At 42.2% G+C, this 18,905-nt stretch overlaps 2 protein-coding genes across 4 annotated transcripts; one reads left to right on the plus strand and one right to left on the minus strand.

The window, feature by feature from the left end:
* Positions 1–66: 66 nt before the first annotated feature.
* bhlhe41 (basic helix-loop-helix family, member e41) lies at positions 67–3,844 on the plus strand. Of its 2 annotated transcripts, none has more exons than XM_054620721.1 (5): positions 67–264; positions 366–432; positions 598–708; positions 791–902; positions 1,164–3,844. In XM_054620721.1, exons 1-5 carry the CDS (start codon positions 203–205, stop codon positions 2,078–2,080), a joined length of 1,269 nt encoding a protein of 422 aa, XP_054476696.1. In that variant the 5' UTR covers positions 67–202; the 3' UTR covers positions 2,081–3,844. The 2 variants fall into 2 exon arrangements, with proteins under 2 accessions (XP_054476696.1, XP_054476697.1); XM_054620722.1 differs by having other exon boundaries at positions 601–708.
* A 979-nt stretch (positions 3,845–4,823) lies between these two features.
* Positions 4,824–18,023, minus strand: LOC129108094 (ras association domain-containing protein 8). 2 transcript variants are annotated; one of them, XM_054619750.1, is made up of 6 exons: positions 17,689–18,023; positions 12,192–12,393; positions 10,179–10,972; positions 9,757–9,954; positions 9,129–9,273; positions 4,824–6,933 (listed from the first exon to the last, which is right to left on the minus strand). In XM_054619750.1, the coding sequence occupies exons 2-6, from the start codon at positions 12,292–12,294 to the stop codon at positions 6,812–6,814; spliced, it is 1,362 nt and encodes a 453-aa protein (XP_054475725.1). In that variant the 5' UTR covers positions 12,295–12,393; positions 17,689–18,023; the 3' UTR covers positions 4,824–6,811. The 2 variants fall into 2 exon arrangements, with proteins under 2 accessions (XP_054475725.1, XP_054475724.1); XM_054619749.1 differs by having other exon boundaries at positions 10,173–10,972.
* Between the last annotated feature and the right edge of the window lie 882 nt (positions 18,024–18,905).

Below are 18,905 nucleotides of genomic sequence, written 5' to 3' on the forward strand. Positions count from 1 at the left end.
CAGCACCGACGGCTTTTTTGGAAAGTGTCAGCTCAGGGAACTATAGGCATCAGTCTACCGCGCAGCTCCACTGGAGGACACGCACTGTGCAGCATCTCTCTCTCAGCCGTCCGTGTGTGTGTGTGTGTGTGTGTGTGTGTGTGTGGGTCGTGGAAATAACAACCATCCCCCCCCAAAAAAGAAGCTTAGGAGCGGACAAACCATGGATGAAAGAATACCGCATCTACAGGACAGGCAGTTTATGGAGCACGCAGATTTCTTGGGGTGAGTGTCGCTTTTGGGCAAACTCTGTCAAACTCTGTGTGATAAAGTGTTGTGACAACCTGGTGAATAACCGGACACTTCACTTTTTTCTTTTACTTTAGGGTGGATTACCCCTCTCTCTACATGTGCAAATCCAAAAGAGGGATAAAAAGAGAGGATGGTGGGAAGGTGCGTGTGGTTTATTATACAAAGGCAATCTAAATATTCAGTTTGTTGTTTTCATTAACCCTTTGTGTATGCATGCAACTCGACCGGATTTTCAAATAAAACACGGTCAACTTTTACATATATATTTGTGTTTTAATACAGTGTACTGTTGTATTGTTTTGCCAGCAGGACGCATACAAGTTACCACACCGGTTGATCGAGAAGAAGAGGAGAGACAGAATAAACGAATGTATTGGTCAGCTGAAGGATTTGTTACCCGAACACCTGAAGCTGTCGGTGAGTTCAGGACCCTACGGACCTGGTTTTTTTACACGACAAGAAGCCGTAAACCAACCGAACCTTTTGCTTTTCTCCACAGACGCTCGGGCATTTGGAGAAAGCGGTCGTCCTGGAGTTAACGCTGAAACATCTGAACGCACTGACTGCTGTCACTGAGCAGCAGCACCAGAAGATCATTGCTCTGCAGAACGGTGAGCTGAACAAAACCCAAGTTAATAGAAACGTTTAGTATGAACTTTTTTTTAGTCCCTAATAGAGAAAGTCTGTGTTTTTTTCTCCCAGTAGCAGCACATGAACGTAAATGCAACATGGGACAATGCGCATTTTGAGAGTACAACGGAATTAAAAAAAAAAAAAAACGTGCCATTGACACGCACCCATTTTTATTGGTAATTGGATTATGATGTGCTATCATTCACAGAACATTGATCTTTGAACTGCACGTTTCACAGGTGACCGGTCGATGAAATCCTCTATTCATGCCGATCTGGACGCGTTCCATTCCGGGTTCCAGGCCTGTGCCAAAGAGGTCCTGCAGTACCTGAGTCAGTTTGAGAACTGGACGGCTCGGGAGCAGAGGTGCGCTCAGCTCATCGGCCACCTCCACAAGGTGCTGGCGCAGTTCCAGCCCGGCGCACCGACACTCCAGCACCAGCTGCCCGCCGCCGGGGACGCACAGGACGGGCAGAAAGCCGAGAGCCAAGCCAACTGCGTCCCGGTCATCCAGAGGACCCAGGGCGGGGAGCTCAACGAGAACGACACCGACACGGACAGTGGATACGGGGGCGAAGCCGAGAAGAGCGACGGCAAAGAGAAAGAATGCGAGCGCGTGAAAGCAGTGAAGATCAAGCAAGAGTTTGGAGATGATCGCCTCGCCAAAAAACCAAAGATGAACTGGGCTGGGAACGGGTCAGTGGGCACAGACCCCACTAGGCCCGATCTGGCGTTTATGAACTCTCTGATGGGAATAAGCGGTGTGGGACAGCAGACACCCATTTGCATGCCTTTCTACTTCATCAACCCCTCGGCCGCGGCGACTTATATGCCTTTTTTCGACAAAAGCAACATTGAGAAGTACGTGTACCCGGCTCTCGCGTCCCCGTTCCCCTGGCTCTACCCGGCACACGCCGCAGCAGCAGCCGCCGCGGCCGCCGCTTTCCCCGGCTTGTCTGTGCACGTCGGAGGCTCTGCTCAGTCCGGTGACGTCCACAGTCCGGACAGCGACGAGTCACGCGAGGCTGAGTTGGGTTCCCCAGACGAGCGCGAGGACAGTCCCGCGAGTGACTACGAGGAGGATGACGTAGCTGAGACGTCCCCAGAGAGCAAGAAGAGTCCTCACGACCCCTTCTCTGCTTGTCAAACCAGCTAATTCCCTTAGTCCGTGTTACCTCCCCCCTGCACTCTGCCGGGGAGGTTTTATGGATTTGCTTTTTTTTAAAAAGTTAGTTATAAAACGAGGTTTCACTGTTAAGAGTTTCTCGTGTACAATATCTCGGCGAAACAGGGGACAGTTGTGACTTGAGTGTGCCTTTTGCACTTATGCTAGATTAGTCAAAACTAAATGATTATCGACAATGATTGAAATTAATACGCGGCTGGGTTGTGCTGGAGTTAAGTTTTTTATCCTCTTTGATAAAAAAAAATAATATTTTAAAGTGGCAGCATTGGTGCCAAAACTTTGAGTACTACAACAGTGCGCAGTATCCCAATCAGCGTGTCTCTTTGGATGTATGACGTTTCAACTGACCTCTGCCAAGGTCAATAAGAGCTTGGCTGACTCTGACTGTAAATATTATTACCAGGAAGACGGTCTGATTCATTACCATGTACATGGGGCTGTAAAAGAAGTGCCCCCGGAAGTGGAACGCCCACTGTACCTCATCCCCAACTTTGCAGTGGGTTGGCTGATTAGGAGGCACATGACTGTCCCTCCTGAGAGTAAATGAATGGTATCTCCATCATTAACAATGCATACAAAGAACAGCTACTTTACACATAATAAAGATAATAAATGGTGAAATTATGGGAAAGGTATTATGCCTGGTTGCCCTCAACTCATTTTACAAATCTACAGAGTTCATTTACTTGTTTGTTCTTGTAAGGAAAGAAAAAAAAACAACAACACTGAAATCATTCAGAATAAATGAAAGACGAAAGCCTTCATTTACAAGGAGCTGCTTGACCTGATATTGTACGTCCCCTGAATGAGGCATTTCAGCACCGAGATGCGGTGACCTCCTGTACCTCCAAGAAACATTGTAGGATAGCACCTTATAGATCTTTGATATTGAATGTACCTGTATTTTCCCAGCTGTTAAAGTTTGTATGTAGGATGATCTTTACTCTTTGAGACGTAAAGTGCACTTTTTCTGCTCTTACTCTCCCAAACAGTCACCTCATAATCTTGAGAGTCAATCACTGTAGTTCTCTTAGAACCTTTTTATTGTGTTGAGCTGTCTTGAAATAATAAAAAAAGTGATTTCATTTTAAAAAAGAGGTCAGAGATACCACGTGCTTTGTGATGCTTTCATGCAGTAAAGTGGTCATTAAGTCATTTGCCTGATTTGACAAACCACTGCTTATTTCTGGCTCTTTCAAAGCAAAATTATTCAAATCATAATCAGATTTGAAAACCCATGACACACCAGACTATCCAGGATTCTGTGTTTGTGTGCTATCATTATGTAAAACCTTGATTTTCAAAAATTTTACAAGGGTGGAAAAGCAGCTGTGGTCATGTGACCATCACTTATGACCATTGTCATTTTAGGAACTTTTAACTTTATCTTGGCCTGTTTTCTAAGAGATTAATTCCTGAAAGTATAGTGATATTCAGATTTTTTAAGTATGACACGTGAAACAGATGATTTTCATTGCATTTTGCATTCATGACATTGCTTTTGTAGTTTACTTCAGCTGGTTTTGCCTCACGTCTGTTATCAACTGTTATATAAAGTGGCATGTGTGTCTGTAAATATTTTTTTGTGAATATACCATAAAGTATACATGTCTATGTCACTGTTGTAGATTTTTTTTAAAGATTTAACTGAGCAACTGTTGCACATTTCGTTAATGCTTTACACATATGCTGTTATAAATTAAGGCTGATGAGTTGTAAAATAAATATCAAAACTTAACTTTGCAGGCTTCTTCTTGTTTACCACTAATTCTGTTTCACAGGTTAGCAAATGCAGTTTCAGTGAGTGTAATATTTGGGTCGTGGGAGACAAATCACACCGTAAGACACCAAGCAATGCATGCACAAGAAAAACTGTTCACAGTATTGGGAATAAACAATACTGAAAGTTCAGTCGAAGAAATGTATTGTTACTAAGACTCTAATCAGCTGACAGGTCACGGCAGAGGAATGTACCGTGTACAGTAAGCCAAGGCTTTCAACAAATGTCATGTGATGATGAAGAGAGATTACACTCAAATCTGTACAGGCGGATGAAAAACAACGGGGCCTTCCCCCAATTTGTCAGAGGCCCTAAGCAGGATCAGGTTAAGTCTTTTTTGTTCACACTCACCGACTTACAGCAATATTATTTAAATCTTTATGCATAATTTAAACAGCCTTAAAACGTAAGTGTCTGACTTTATGCCTTCTAGTGATCCTGGCAACAATGAAGTCCAATAACTGCCAACTGATGCATTTCAATGTCTAGAAAGAACAGGCATGTGGCCTTAAGTTGCTGCTACTTTTTCATGAAAATTCAGTGTTGTGATGCCACAAGTCCCCCCCCCCCCCCCCCTCCCCATTTCCTTTTAAGGGGTTACTTTTTCTTAAAGCTGAAAGTTTAAGCAAAAGCATCTATGCCTTATTTCAACCAGACACCCTCCTCTCATAAACCTCCTATAAAGCCAAGTAGCATTGTTTAATTGTATTATTATACATTTGATATGCTAACGTTTCTTATCATTTCACAATCCTTTCTTAATTCTATCCCAGCCATGTTGTGTCCATGTCTCTACCATTACTGAGTAAATGTCTCCATCTACTGGCGAACAGCTTGAAAATCATTGGAACACATACTGTACAACACAGTGAGAGTTCCTCCTTATTTGCATCCACTGGAAAAAAAACAGTTACCACGAGCATACGTTGTGACACATTTACTTTTGTCAGATGGTTTATTAAATCATGCAATTCAGGTCATATCAGCAGCCAGTTACAGCCATACATCTGTCAACGCTTTGCAGGATATTAAGGCAAGGAGAAATAAAAACAGGTTATGTACAGTCGACATCTTAGAGTTTTCTAGGACATACATGGTTGTAAACACTGACAACAGCTACGTCTCATCCCCGGGTGGAAAAAGCACACAACCGATTCCTTAAAGGGAAAATCCGCTCCAATATATAGACTATCATAGATTAAGAATTTTACCGCCTTTAACTGAAAAGCAGAGAGACAAACTGTAGTGATGATGTACTTTGTTGTATTTTTGTAGATCCTGAATGTTGCAGGATGGATTTCTCTTCTGTATCTCATACACTTTTATATTCCTGGGTGACGGTGCTGATATAAACTGGTGAATAAAGTATACAGTATGTGTTGCATGATTAAATCAATCTGATTAAATGTAAATGCATTTTATAGCATAGAGTATTATGGTGACAATAATACAGTAGCAGAGTGGAAAGGGGTATCAATATTGTTCTTTCCATTGACATTTCTACAAAATACTGACGGATAAAACACAACATAGTTTCCTCTTTGATGCTGTGCCACTGCCATTTCTCTCTGTGCAGCAATGTGGCACTAATACGTCGAGCAACAGCTGATCTAAACTGACTACGATCATTGCTTCAATGTCTCTACTAAAGCTTTACTGTACATTATTTGATACTGCAATTGTGGAATGAATATAAGGCACTTTGATGTGATTAGCAGCTGAACTACGACCTAAAAGGGGCTTCATACCTTGACTATTCTAACTCTGCACACACACACACACACGTCTCTTTAATCTCAGACCCTCTCACTCACACACACACACACACACACTCAAACACACTGTAGCTGTAGCTATCCATTGTATTATTACATGCCACCAGATTCAACTATCTGATTTACGGTACTGTGGGTGCTCTGCACATCCAGATATGGCTATATTAACAACACAATCATGCAACAAGACCTTCTTATCTTTGTCCTTCAATCCTGACAGAAAAAAAAACAAGCATAATACATTTGGCAAAAATATACTGTGTAGTCATCTTAACAACAAAAATCAGCTTAGGAGGGTAATATACACTGTTTCATTATGCAGGTATCACTGCAGGAATGAGGGCACTGCATTGTTGCAACTGTGAATGCACCGCTTTGTAATAAAATATAATAATTCACTAAATAAAGCTGAAAAGTAAGAAAACATTTACAGTAAACAATCATTTTGGTACATACACACAGTAACATTCTTCAGTAACAAAACTATTAACCATTTGTGCATAGTTGTAACATGAACAGACGGTCAGAGCAACAGGAATACATTCTGATATGCAATACGATAGATTCTAGACAGGTTAGCAGACACAAGTGGATCCTTCATTACTTATATAAGAACCAGACGTTATGCTGGGTTAAACATATTCGCTACAGAAATAATATATGATTTTAGAGATATATTTAATAAATTCACATACCAAGATTCTCAAGGATATTATTCAAAAGGCAATAGTTTTGAATCATGATGCTAGTGAGAAAACAATACAAATCATTCAGCAGTTACTAAAGTACATTAACTGGATATGTTTATAAAGGAAGTTCAAAACAGCCTGATGTTGAGAAAGTCCTAATATCTCCAGAGACTGTGCACCATGACATTTGGTGCTGCTGCTGTGTGTTTTTCCGTCGTTCCTTCCAACCATCTTTCATTCCCAACAAGTGCTCCACGACTTCCAATTCAAAAATCAACATTGTTCCTTCACTTTTCGAGTCTTTACACTCGAGGTTGCTTATAGGTAATTGAGACAACAGTGCATAGTAGTGTGCTACTGAGGTATCCTGTACAAAGATATCCACTTACAAAAGTGTTGTGAGGAGAAATGGCCTCTGGCAGGGAGACCTGACGTGTTCCCTTGGAGCAGAGCTGTCTCACACATAGATCCCCTCTGGATTCAGGCCGGAAGTGAGAGGGCTGTGGAGGATCCGGAGGTGACTGGACATTGTGTGCGACGACACCGGACGCTTCAGGGAGCCAGTAAGGGGAACTAAATCTGAGAAATAAGAAATCATATGAAAGAGAGAGAATTAAAAACAGATTTTCACAAAAAACACACAAGCCCTGTGGATGCTGCATGGTAGCTCTGCTGAGGTGCCACCAGGGGGCAGTACAGAGCCATGCAGAGAATCAGCGGATGCAGTGAATTTTATGGCCAGGCACCAAAGCGCTGGCTGATTTTACACACATGATTTGGAAGGTTACTAGAAGGACATGTTCACTTCATTCATTAGGTTTCATAATTGAAATCCATCACTGTTAAATTTAATAACGAGACGTACTGCTCCAAATGATGCAATAATGAAGTCTATGTCATGCAATCAGAAAAATAAAATAAAAATGGGCTCTTTGGTGAGGTGACATATTCGAAGATTAGCAGATTTTAACCAAAATCATATCACTCACTCATACTACTACCACTTGTTTCTCCATACGATTCTCCATGTTTCACACAACCATGCAATTCATGTAAGAGTAGACTGGATTTAATTTTTATTGTTTTCACAAAAGTGCATCATGAAATCCCATATGCAGCATTTACACACAAAAATGAATCTTTTTTTCAATAACATGAGTTTGTCAGGCATTGGGAATGTTGAATACAAAATTATTTATAGGTATAATGGAAGGTTAAACATAACATTTATGCGTGTACATTCACATTTATACATTAATTTCTGCAGTTTTAGGCTTTTTTTTGAAGGTTGTACATTTTAGTATATGTCGATGAACTTTGTTTTGCAAGTTGGATATGCAGCTCTTTTCGTTTTAAGCTTCATATTACAAGCTGATGGATGCGTCCCTGCTAACAACACATGATGCATTGTTCTAGTCTGACCTCAAACTTGCTCCTGAAAGTCAATCTTAATTATTATAACTCACTAATTATGTTGCTGGCACTATATTACTGTTAAGTTTTTTATAACCAGCTGGCCAACAGTTGATGTGGATCGTCTCTCTTTCATTGTGACAGTTCTCCTATTATTCAGTGCTCTTAGTTTATGTGGCTGCTCTCTGATAGTCTCCTTTAGGCTGACAGAACTTGGGTCCAAAAAGCCCATCACGGAAACTACTGAGCAACTGATAGAGTGACAATGCGATAGAAGGATTGAGGGTTAGACAGAGAAAGTAGGGTGAATGAATGACGCCAGGTCTGCCTGTATCCAGGCAGCTGTTGGCATGGAGACTATAATTGTCACTGGAATGGGTAAAAACTAAAACTGTTCTCCCCGCTACCCCCTCACCATTTTCTCTATCACAATCTCACATGCAAACACTAACACTTGAACATTAAGCTGAGTCATTTTCTTGACACGGGGTAGGAAAGAATAAGTGCCTTGATGGCACAGAATGACTTTCCTATTGCACAGGCCAACTCACTTCATGCACTTTAATAAAAATAAGTCATGTCTCGCCTGTGTGAATGGCAACCATCAAGCAGCATTTACCCTCAGACAGCATGCACTTTACCATACAATTAAGTAGTAATACTTATCTTGTGTCAAACTAGTTCAGTTTAGTTAAGCCTCTGGTTATGGGCGGCTGTGGCACATGAGGTAGAGCGCTTGTCCCATAACCACAAGGTTGGTGGTTCAAACCCCTCTACCAGCAACATGCCGAGGTGTCCTTGAGCAAGACACCTAACCCCAAGTTGCTCCCCGGGCGCTTCATTGCAGCCCACTGCTCCTCCGGGATGGGTTAAATGCAGAGAAATAATTTCCCCATTGTGGGACTAATAAAGGCTTAATTATTATTATTATTATTATACACCCTAAAAGGCGTTTACACAGACTGCTGCAGACATCACAGTCTGAACAGGTCCCTGCGGCGACAGCACATTACCGGTAGGCGGACATCCGTACAGAGCCTCCGCTACACCCTCTGATGTGAAAAATGAACCTCACAAGGCCCTGAGCGGACCCTTGCATGAACACGGACGAACAAAGTATAACTTTGGCCTTAGACTTATCTGACCCCAATGATACCGACAACACACTGTACTTACTAGGTCATCTTCCATCTTTCCATTTAAGTCAACAGCAAGTGATGCCCAGGCATGCATTTAACTATATGTGACTGTCCTCTTATATTTTAATAATGTCTTGTAGCATGAGTTAAATCTTTAACGCCAATATTCCTCCATAGAACAAAAATCCACCCATTCAATGTTTATAAGAAAAATGATATTACCTATTCCATGACTGCTGTGAGTACTTTCATCCTCACTGGGTTCAGCCGGCAGCACTGTGACCTTGGTGCCGGTCTGCTTGATGAACTGCTGCAGGTTAACCTGCCTCAGCTCCTTGGTCAGCTGTTCCAGCTCGTGCTGCATATCCTGCAAATAGACAGCATGAGATGAGTGAACCGTGAGAGCGTTACCAATTGCTTCAAACTGACATCTGCAGGTACAGCTTAAACGGTTTAAAAAGTGCTTCGACAGACAAAGCAAGTCAAAAGCAAGGCAGTAAAACAACATAGGCTCAATAGTGTAGCCCAACGAATCAAGACAAACTAAGGTACAATTTAAACCCTGATAAAACAGTAGAATACATGGAACAATAAAACGATACGATTGAGATCGAAGTGACATTGCTTGAGGCAATTTAGAAGATTTCAGACAGCTCTCTCTGTAGCCACAGATAGCTTTGTATAACTTTTTTTACTAAGACCTGTAAACAGACTTTGAAGATCGCCCTTCCCAGTGATCCAGGTGGACAGATGCTTAAATGCATTCTTACTGATGGGTGGTCTCCATGACCCTGCAGCACTATTTTGTTTATTTGAAAATGAGGTACTTGAATGAGTGCATACGTCTTACCTGCAGTTTCTTGCTGTTTTGTCCAAGTGACCTGTCCACTGCTCTGCAGCTGCTCTCCAGCTGGACAGCCTGTCTCTCCTGGGCTTTCAGTTCTACTTTGGCCCTGAGCACCTGAGACCGAGCCTCTGCCTCACTGACCCACTGGGTCTCCTGCCGCTGCCTCTGCAGCCGCTCCTCTTCCAGGCCGGCCTCTACACTCTGATGGGGTAGAGGTAAACAAATATGATAAAAAAAAAGAGGCAAGGCATCACCTGTAATATATAAACATCAATAGAATGACTGGTAAAAGATAAACAACTATGTCAATAGAACAGAAATCGTAATCTTTGATCCGTAGCTGGTTTATTTTATCTTTCCCCACAAGTTGCTCCTAAAATACAGAATGTTTTATTCAATATCTCCGACACATAGCACACCTGTACCATTGACAGCTTTTCTTCAATCTCCACTTCACAGCCCTGCATGCGTCCTCTTAGCTCCTGCAGTCTTTCCTCCAGCTGTCTCTCACTTTCTAGCTCAATCTGTAGCTCAGTGGCCCAAAACTCCTCCTCCTCCATCTCCACGTCATTCTTCCTCAGATGCTTTTCCAACCTCAGGATCTCCTCTACCAGTCCTCCTCCTCCACCTGGGTCACCACTGCACCCTCCACCTCGCATCCCTCGCCCTTCAGCCCAGGCCTGGAGCTCAGCCTCATAGGCCTCCAGCTTTTTCTCCAGCACATTGAGAGTCTCTCTCTGTAGACCGACCAGTCGGACCAGATCTTCCATGCGACAGGCCCACAGGCCAGGCGATACATTCCCGATGGCTGATCCTGCATGGTGGTGATTCCCACCATTCTCCAGGAGGAGTCTTCGTTTTGCCTCAGCTTCGCTCATTCGGCCTCCGCTCAATATCTCCCTGAGGCCTCTGGGCGCACCGGTGAACGTCAGAGACTTACGGCGCGGTTCACGGCGGCGGAGGGAACGATCATTGGGATGTCGTAGCTTTGCAAGGGGAGGTAGGCTCTGCCGGTGCAGCCCACGCTCAGGCCCCCTGAGAGGGGGTCCTTCTGAGGGAGGCCGTTCAGTCAGGGACGGACCTGTCCGATGCAGGATCAGCTGGACATCACCAGCATACTGGCCCCAGGTGTTCAGAGAAGCCACAGGGCTCTCATGAGGGGCTAGGTGACGCTCTGTGTCCCGCCATTTTTCTACCAGAGTGTATCTCCCGGTGCGACCTGTTAAAAAACATAACACTCTTTAAAGAAAACACAAACTGTCACATATTCTTATGCTGGTAGATGGTTATGCCAAATTGCAAGGATTATGACGTTTATCTAAAGCTGCTTAAAGCAAATTTGACCACTAAAGTGGTAAAAGATTGCAAAACGAACTTACTGAAATGAAACGATGATATACTGGTATGTTACCTAGCTGTTAAGATTTTTAGCAAAAAATTCTTACACATTGAACAGACACAGAGCAACATCCTCATCCGTTTGGAGCAATGGTTCTGGCCACCTAACATTTGAAACATTCAAATTTCAACCAGCTTTATAACTGAGATGAGAGCCTTAATACTGAACCATGATGTAAAAAAGTGCAAACTGGAAAACAATTAGCTAATAGAGGCTAAAGGTTGCAGTGTTGGGTGTTTCTCAGTGGCTTCAGTACTACAGCAACCTTTTCACACTACATAAGATTAAATGTTGATAAGGAATAAACTGCTGTTTGGAGGAAACCTAGACACGTCACGTACAACAGTTGTAACATGCCAAAGTTCTGAATCAATATTGAAGTCTGATAACTCAACATGGTTTATATACTTTTAATATACAAATACAGTGGAGGGGGCTCAGAAGTGCGGCCTTCTCAGTTTGGCAGGAGACTGAGGGATGAGTCAGACTTTCCCTCCTCCTACCCTGCTCATTGTGGGAAGTGATGTCAATACAGTCTGCTGAAGTGCCCCCTTTCCTGGAGGAGCCATATGGGGAGGGGGGGGGCTTGGATCCTTGAAAGTACCAGTAAAGCCTCTGACTATGACCCACTGTATCCCAGCAGGAGCTTTACATGTAGGCAAGAGATTCAAATAACAACTTTTTTTTTTAACAGCAATTTGACATTTATGATGAGATTTATACTCAGATTACAGTTGTAGGTAATAACAATACACTTGATGAAAATGCTTCAACGACTATTTTTTAGTTTTGCGCCTTCAAATTTTTTAAGTGTGAAGAAACTGTACAAGTTTACCAGAATACCATGCAAGTGAATTCTATGTTAACTCACAAAGAAAATGAAGCATTACACGGGTGAGAGACATTTTTAGATTAGCATTGAGTGATCTTTTACGAACATAGCTAACATGGAAGTATTCAGTCGGATTAGTTAATTAATATCATCAGTGTAATTGAATAAAGCAGTGTGTGTGTGGCTTTATAGTAGTAAAGTATCTACCTATGGCTTGTGCCAGAGCAATCACCACTTCTTGGCAAGTGGTTGCCTCAGTGACCCCACAGACGACCCTCTGGACTCCATCCACCCAGACCTTGAGCTCCATGTTGGGTCAGAAGCGATCGGGCCGGTTGTGATGTGTTTGCCCCGACATTATTGAAGGCTCCAGTGGTGCAGGTCAGCTGAAGGCCCTCTGGCTACTTCACTGGGGAGGAAACAGAGGGGAAAACAGGAAGCGGTTAGTCAGGATATCCTCGAGGCCACAGTGATAATCTTCAGTCGCCTTAAAGGATAAAGTCTTAACAGACACACAGAAATGCAGACAGTTCCACTCTTGGTACTACTTCTACACAACTAGTCGAATAAGCTGAAAATACAAGGTATAAACAGGCTATTTTAGCATTGGTTTATGTTAAAAAGGATAGTCCAGTTCAGAATGGACCTGTACAGCCAGGCATGCCAGGACCAGCTGGCCATAACGCGGGTGTTTTGTTCTTCTCTATGAATAGGTACATGTCTGTTGGGGGTGCAGGAAGAGTCTGCCAGCACATTCCCGAGCCCAGTTCCTGCTTTTGTACAAAGAATTACATGTAAAGCGCAAAGACAGAGAAGAAAGATTGACTCAGTGACTCAAAGAGGACAGGAACAGGGAGTGAAACAGAGAAGGCATGAAAATGTAATTAAAAAGGAAAAAGGGAGAGCTAGATGAATCATAACACGAGGGAGTAGAGTAGGGTTTTTTATTTGATGTCATGGTGTTCATTGTTCTGTAACATCTGTAATATAGTTATGTTCTTTATTCCTTACTGAGTTATTAGAAGAACAGTCAGTACTATGCTACCAGTACAAAATGAACAACATATTAGAGATGCACTGTCTTCATTAAGCTTGTGTTGATATGAGAGCTACTGACTGATTGCTGGTGCATTTTAAAGAGATCACAGAATCAACTATTACCAAAGCACATATTAAAAAGGTGTTAAACAACTACTGACATAGCACAGTAAATGAAATACCCATCAAAGGGTTGGAGAGCCTTCATAAACGTTCTTCAAGGACAGTTAACTGAGAGAGAATGAATGGCATCTCCCGAGATCTGTATCACTCTCCATGGATCTAACCTTCACTGCACCTACACTACTGAGTCAAAAGGTCCTTTTGTTCGCCACCCCCCCCACCCACCAATTACACCTCCCCCAGCCCACAAAGTCTCCATCCACATCCACAAAGTCATCCACACCAGCCTGTCCTAGCCAACACAAATTGCCTTTCTGAATATGGTAAAGACATAGGAAGTGCTTCACGGTAACATTTGTAGAGTTAGACAAAGAGATGAAGCTGCAACTAATGATTATTTTCACTATTGATTACTAAAAAAAAAAAAAAAAAAATCCCAGTTGATTGATTCACTGTTTACTTTATAAAAAAGTCCCAAAATTTTCCATCACAAGTTCTCAAGCCCAGGATGACATCGCCATATTGCTTTTTGGCCGGACTATCAACAGTCTAAAACCCAAAAGTGTTACATAAAGCAGATACTCCTCACATTTGAGAAAGTGAAAACAACATGTAAAATGATCATAAAGAGGATTAATGGAGTTCTTTTAGGTTTTAAATTTGCAGTCAATAACAAAACCAATAAATACCCAATCATTTTAGCTCTACAAACAAATAAACTAAATAAAACCTCAGGTAGTTATAAGGAATTTAGAGACGCCGATTCAAGTGTGTGTTAAGTACACAAATACACTGTGTGTCTCATTTTGTATTAATCCAATAAATTCAATATACATCTTTGCATTTGTATGTACACGAGTGTCACCTTTGTCTGTGGCCTGGACTCTTGATCGCTCTATTCTTGGCGTATTCACGGCTAGTTGGAAAAGGCCCTTTTGTCCTTCATTCAGACTACCTTAAATGGCATTAAGGGCAGAAGGATGGAGAGGAACAGGATAATAGTCACACACACAGAAACACACTGCAAAATCATTCCGCAGTGACCCAAAACCCTGGCACCATTTTGTTTAACCCTTTTTCCAGGGGGATGTGGAAACAGTAATAGGGACGGAGTGGGTCTTGATGCAAAGCAGGCATAGTAGATCAGCCAGGGAGAAGGTTTGGATATACTGGAGGGGGAAGGGGAAAGGGCTTAAAAAAATACTACCTAAAGTATTAAAACAGAGTCAGAGGAATTTACAAGGTCCACTGCGTAATCTATATTGAATTGGCATTAACAAAAAGTTTAAAAAAAAAGATTTTCCCTAAGACACAGACAAAAAAAAACACGCACACAGAAGAGACAACTATTCAAACAAAACACCACCTTTCATGTGTAGTAAAGACAAATAAACTGGCTGATTCAATACCTCTTCCATGCACAAGCTCAACAAGACTCAGCGGGGCATTTATAAATGTCACTTGCTCTGGTCCAGACTTGTGACATTTATATTTTTGTTACATTAACACAGAAAACCCAACTGGCCATACAGACACAGCGGTGCGGGGCAGAGTGCCATCCTGAGCTTTGCAAGCTCCACTTCTCTGGCCCGTCAAAGCCACAGCCTGGGGAGATGCCCACTCCCTGATCTGTGCAGCTCATCTTATGCCAGAGAGGCATTTCAGGAGACAGAGGAGGGCTTAAATTCCTGTGAATTCTATTCAAGCTCCGTTGAGAGTTGATCAGCTGCAGCAGAAACATCAAACTCCTCACGACTCCAGAGCATGTTTGTTTGAGTCTTGTAATGGTTCAGTAGTGTTGACTCAAGATTCTTCTCAGATCAGTGAGGTGTGTGTGAGCAGCATTGAGCAGCCTGCCCACTCGGCTGCTGATGACAATTCTCCAGGCCTACAGGAGCACACTGAGCTGGCAGGAAGAGTGCTTCAACGGGCTGCTGGTGTAAACAACCTACCATATGCTCCTGTGGGTGTTCCATCACGACCAATACACTGCTGTTACATGCACCATGAAGAAACACTGTAGGAGTTGTAGGGGCTTCTTTGGGGTTTTTACAGTATGTTAAGCATCACAAAGTGCCTCGTGCAGTTTAGCAAATTGGTGAACAAGGGTTGGTTGTGGAAAACAAAATGGGCATTCAAAACCAAGACTGAGCTCGACTCAGGAGAAAGCCTGCAGGGCAGAAACTGAAACCTAGTTGAGGAATATCACAGGGGAAAAAAATGACGTTCCAGGAACGAATCGACACTATTGCATCATTGTTCCTATTTAAATTTCCGGGCCATTGTTCACTGAGGCATTGTGAGACTGAAAGAATAAATATTCAAGTGGCTAATTTAAACTAGTAACTAATTAATTATAGAAGATTTCTGACATGTAAAACTCTCCCACGCTGATGTTAATTAAAGACAATGGGATACTTCTTGCAGACTGAAGCGACAGCAGTCTGTTTTAATACTTAAACCCCCCTTGCCTATTGCTAACCAAACTTTAATTTGAATTGCACTCCCTGCAGAGCAATGTGCAATTACTAGCAATTTATACTTTGTTGTAATTGGTAACAGATCGGTTGTGAAATACGTCTCTGTGAGCCGCCAAAGACAGATGTTGGTTTATTGTGGAGGAACTAGTGGTAAATTGGTTGGAACCAACTGGAGAAATCTATTTCCTTTCTTTCAATTCCTCCAGATTGTCATCAAGTGAGCCTAAAACAAATTGGAGAGGCAACAGTATAACATAAATGTAAGAAGAGGTGACAAGATGGGACCCCTGTGGTTAAAAGTTAAGGGTCTTGCAGTGTGATCCAGATAAAGAAGCTCTTTATCATCATCATTATGCCAATGTGGAGTGTAGACAATACCCTCTGCAAATGTAAACAATACACAGCAGGGCAATGACTGTTGCAAGAGACAGGCCTTGGTCCTGTAGAGTGGAAACTGATAACATCCAGGGTATGCATTCCTGGTCGGTGAGAATGCAACGGGCCATGACTAAGAGACAAGAAACCTATGGGTCTGTCTGCTCTGTGATCTTGATGGCTATGCAACAGGGCCGCAGCTATGCAGTGTCACTTCAACACACTGCGTTTAAACTAAAGTGTGTTTAAACTGGATACATATTAAAAGTTTGTGTTTGTAACATTTTGAACAATTAAAATCATTTCGTTGAAATATCTGAAAAACCAAAAAAAAGGTGAAGATGAGTTTCTAGAGGTTCTTTTTTCTTGTCTGAAATATACACAAAGACGGAGGAATTGCTCAGCACTTCCTCATAATTTTAGTTCTAACTCCAAATTTTCCCTCTAGTTCCAATCTGAAGGTGTTTGGGACTAAACCCACATCCAGTCACGCTGCAAGCAACACCCACAGCTCCAGAGAGCTCTCCAGTGGCCCCTGCCCCCGGAGCGAGCCTCCCTCTTTCTCTCTCTCTCTGCCTGGCTGATATTAAACTATTAGGCGCTGGAGCAGCCTCCCCCATTTGGGAGGTCAGTGCTGGCAGAATCATGAACATCTGGAAGGCACGTTCGGCCAGCAATAATGCCGCCTTTGTTCCCATGCCATTTTCAGTGCTCACTAGCCAGCTTTGAAGATCCAGCAGGGCAGGCAGCAGGCTAGTGCACGGGGGGCAACAAGGGGCCTCCAGCCAAGGTTTACATGTTACAGTGGTTTGCAAAACATCATCTGGTGCTGAATCACACTCTTGCATATAAGCATTTATAGAACTGAAATGGTTTTACAGCAGCAGCTGAAACTTTTTTCCAGTCTGTAGGTAGTTCTTTGCAGCCTGGTCTTCATGGTGCGGTGACATTTCCAAAAGCAACAAGGATCACTGAGTTACACGATTCCATTTTTAGACTAAAGCTGTCCTCTAAGATCAAAAGTGGAAGATATAAAACCTTGACTGAGTGCAACAGCTCCACAGGTTGGTTCTGCTACACCCACTGCATGTTTGTAAGTAGTGGACAGTACTGGAACCTTACGTAGAATAAGTGATTATAAACTGGACTCTGTTGTGATTACTGATGTGTACATATTTTTGAAACCATGAAAGCTCGTAATATTTACAGAAGATGTTATACCTGATGAGAGACAGTGCTTTGTAAAGGGCAAAGCAACATTAAACAACAATTTACAAGTTAATGTTTTATATCTAAACATGCTAAGATAAAAGGCCTACTACAAGATGATAAAGTCCTAGATGTTAGGACTTTATCATCTTGTAGTAGGCCTTTTATCTTTGATCATTTAACTGATCTTAAAGCTCACACTGGCAGTTAAAGACACCATTAACAGCACTGTTCGCTTGATAAATGGGCATTTATCATCCTGAAAGACATAATACATTAGCATCTTGGAGCATTAAGTGGCAATGCCCCTCTGTCTCACGTTGTTGGTGTCGACTGGGATGAGGCTGGAGAAATGGCGATAATGGGCTGTAGTGGGCTCCGAGAGTAGCAGAACTATTCTACTCCAGAAATGTTTCCGTTATCTCAGCCTCTCCACTACACCACCTTTCGCTATTATTAGGTCTGTGTAATGGTCTTACCTTTAAACCTCAGTGTTCCCTATCCGGAGTTGAAGTTTAGCTAAGAAAACACAGGTAAAGGCGTCAAAATCCGCAAAAATGTGTCCTTCTTCACCATTTGCCCAGTAAATCACTTCCACCGAACTGCGACAAAGTATCGTTTGGCCGCTAGACAAAAAAAATGTTAATGAATAAAAAAAGGCTACAGATGTATTTTAAAAACGGATCATTGACGCCATGGTGCTATGTCGGAAAGTTTGTGTCTGTCCTCTCTGTGCGTTAGTCTTTTGCGGTCTCGCTAATAAGCTGCGGAAAATAACCCTCTACTCGTTTCATTACTCCTGCTGGTAAATACATCGCATTGGAACTGGGACACCGCAAGGCATTGTGGACTGTTTAAAGCTGCAACACACTCTGAAGGGGAGAGGGATCTGGGGGGGTGGGGTGTGGGGGGTGGGGGTGGTGTGTGGTGTGTGTGTGTGTGTGTGTGTGTGTGGGGGGGGGGGTCCTGTTATCAAAAGAAAAAGTCCCATGTTAAGTCTCATATATGATGACATTTAGATTTGAATATACATTTGTAGTTTAGCTGCCTTGAGTGCTTTCTGGATGTCCTCTGACACTTTGTTCATGAACAAGAGGTGTTGGGAGTCCTGGAGGATATAACGAAGATTAAATGCAGATTTAGAAGTGGTTCATAATCTGCTTTCGGAGTAAATAAAGTTGTGCATTGCATTATTTTAAAGGTACTGCAGGTTGACAGCCTTTTAAACGATAGATAGATAGATAGATAGATAGATAGATAGATAGATAGATAGATAGATAGATAGATAGATATGGATGGATAGATAGATAGGATAGATAGGTTGGAGATGGATGGATAGATATAGATAGATATGGATAGATAGATAGATAGATAGATAGATAGATAGATAGATAGATAGATAGATAGATAGATAGATAGATAGATAGATAGATAGATAGATAGATAGATGGATGGATGGATGGATGGATGGATGGATGGATGGATGGATGGATGGATGGATGGATGGATGGATGGTAGATAGGATGGATAGATAGATAGATAGATAGATGGAGATAGATAGATAGATAGATAGATAGATAGATAGATAGATAGATAGATAGATAGATAGATAGATAGATAGATAGATAGATAGATAGATAGATAGATAGATAGATAGATAGGTATAGGTATAGTAGATAGATGGGATGGATGGATG

This window comes from Anoplopoma fimbria, chromosome 19 (assembly GCF_027596085.1).
Source record: "Anoplopoma fimbria isolate UVic2021 breed Golden Eagle Sablefish chromosome 19, Afim_UVic_2022, whole genome shotgun sequence".
NCBI classification, from domain to species: domain Eukaryota; kingdom Metazoa; phylum Chordata; class Actinopteri; order Perciformes; family Anoplopomatidae; genus Anoplopoma; species Anoplopoma fimbria.

Bases quoted from the DNA above. Each gene is read 5' to 3' on its own strand.
- bhlhe41 (XM_054620721.1), top strand. From the start codon at position 203: ATGGATGAAAGAATACCGCATCTACAGGACAGGCAGTTTATGGAGCAC. The intron at 433-597 runs GTGCGTGTGGTT...TTGTTTTGCCAG, and splicing joins AAAGAGAGGATGGTGGGAAG to CAGGACGCATACAAGTTACC. The intron at 903-1,163 runs GTGAGCTGAACA...CACGTTTCACAG, and splicing joins GATCATTGCTCTGCAGAACG to GTGACCGGTCGATGAAATCC.
- LOC129108094 (XM_054619749.1), bottom strand. From the start codon at position 12,294: ATGGAGCTCAAGGTCTGGGTGGATGGAGTCCAGAGGGTCGTCTGTGGG. The intron at 9,274-9,756 runs GTAAGACGTATG...GTCTATTTGCAG, and splicing joins AAAACAGCAAGAAACTGCAG to GATATGCAGCACGAGCTGGA. The intron at 6,934-9,128 runs GTAATATCATTT...CTTATTTCTCAG, and splicing joins TCACAGCAGTCATGGAATAG to ATTTAGTTCCCCTTACTGGC.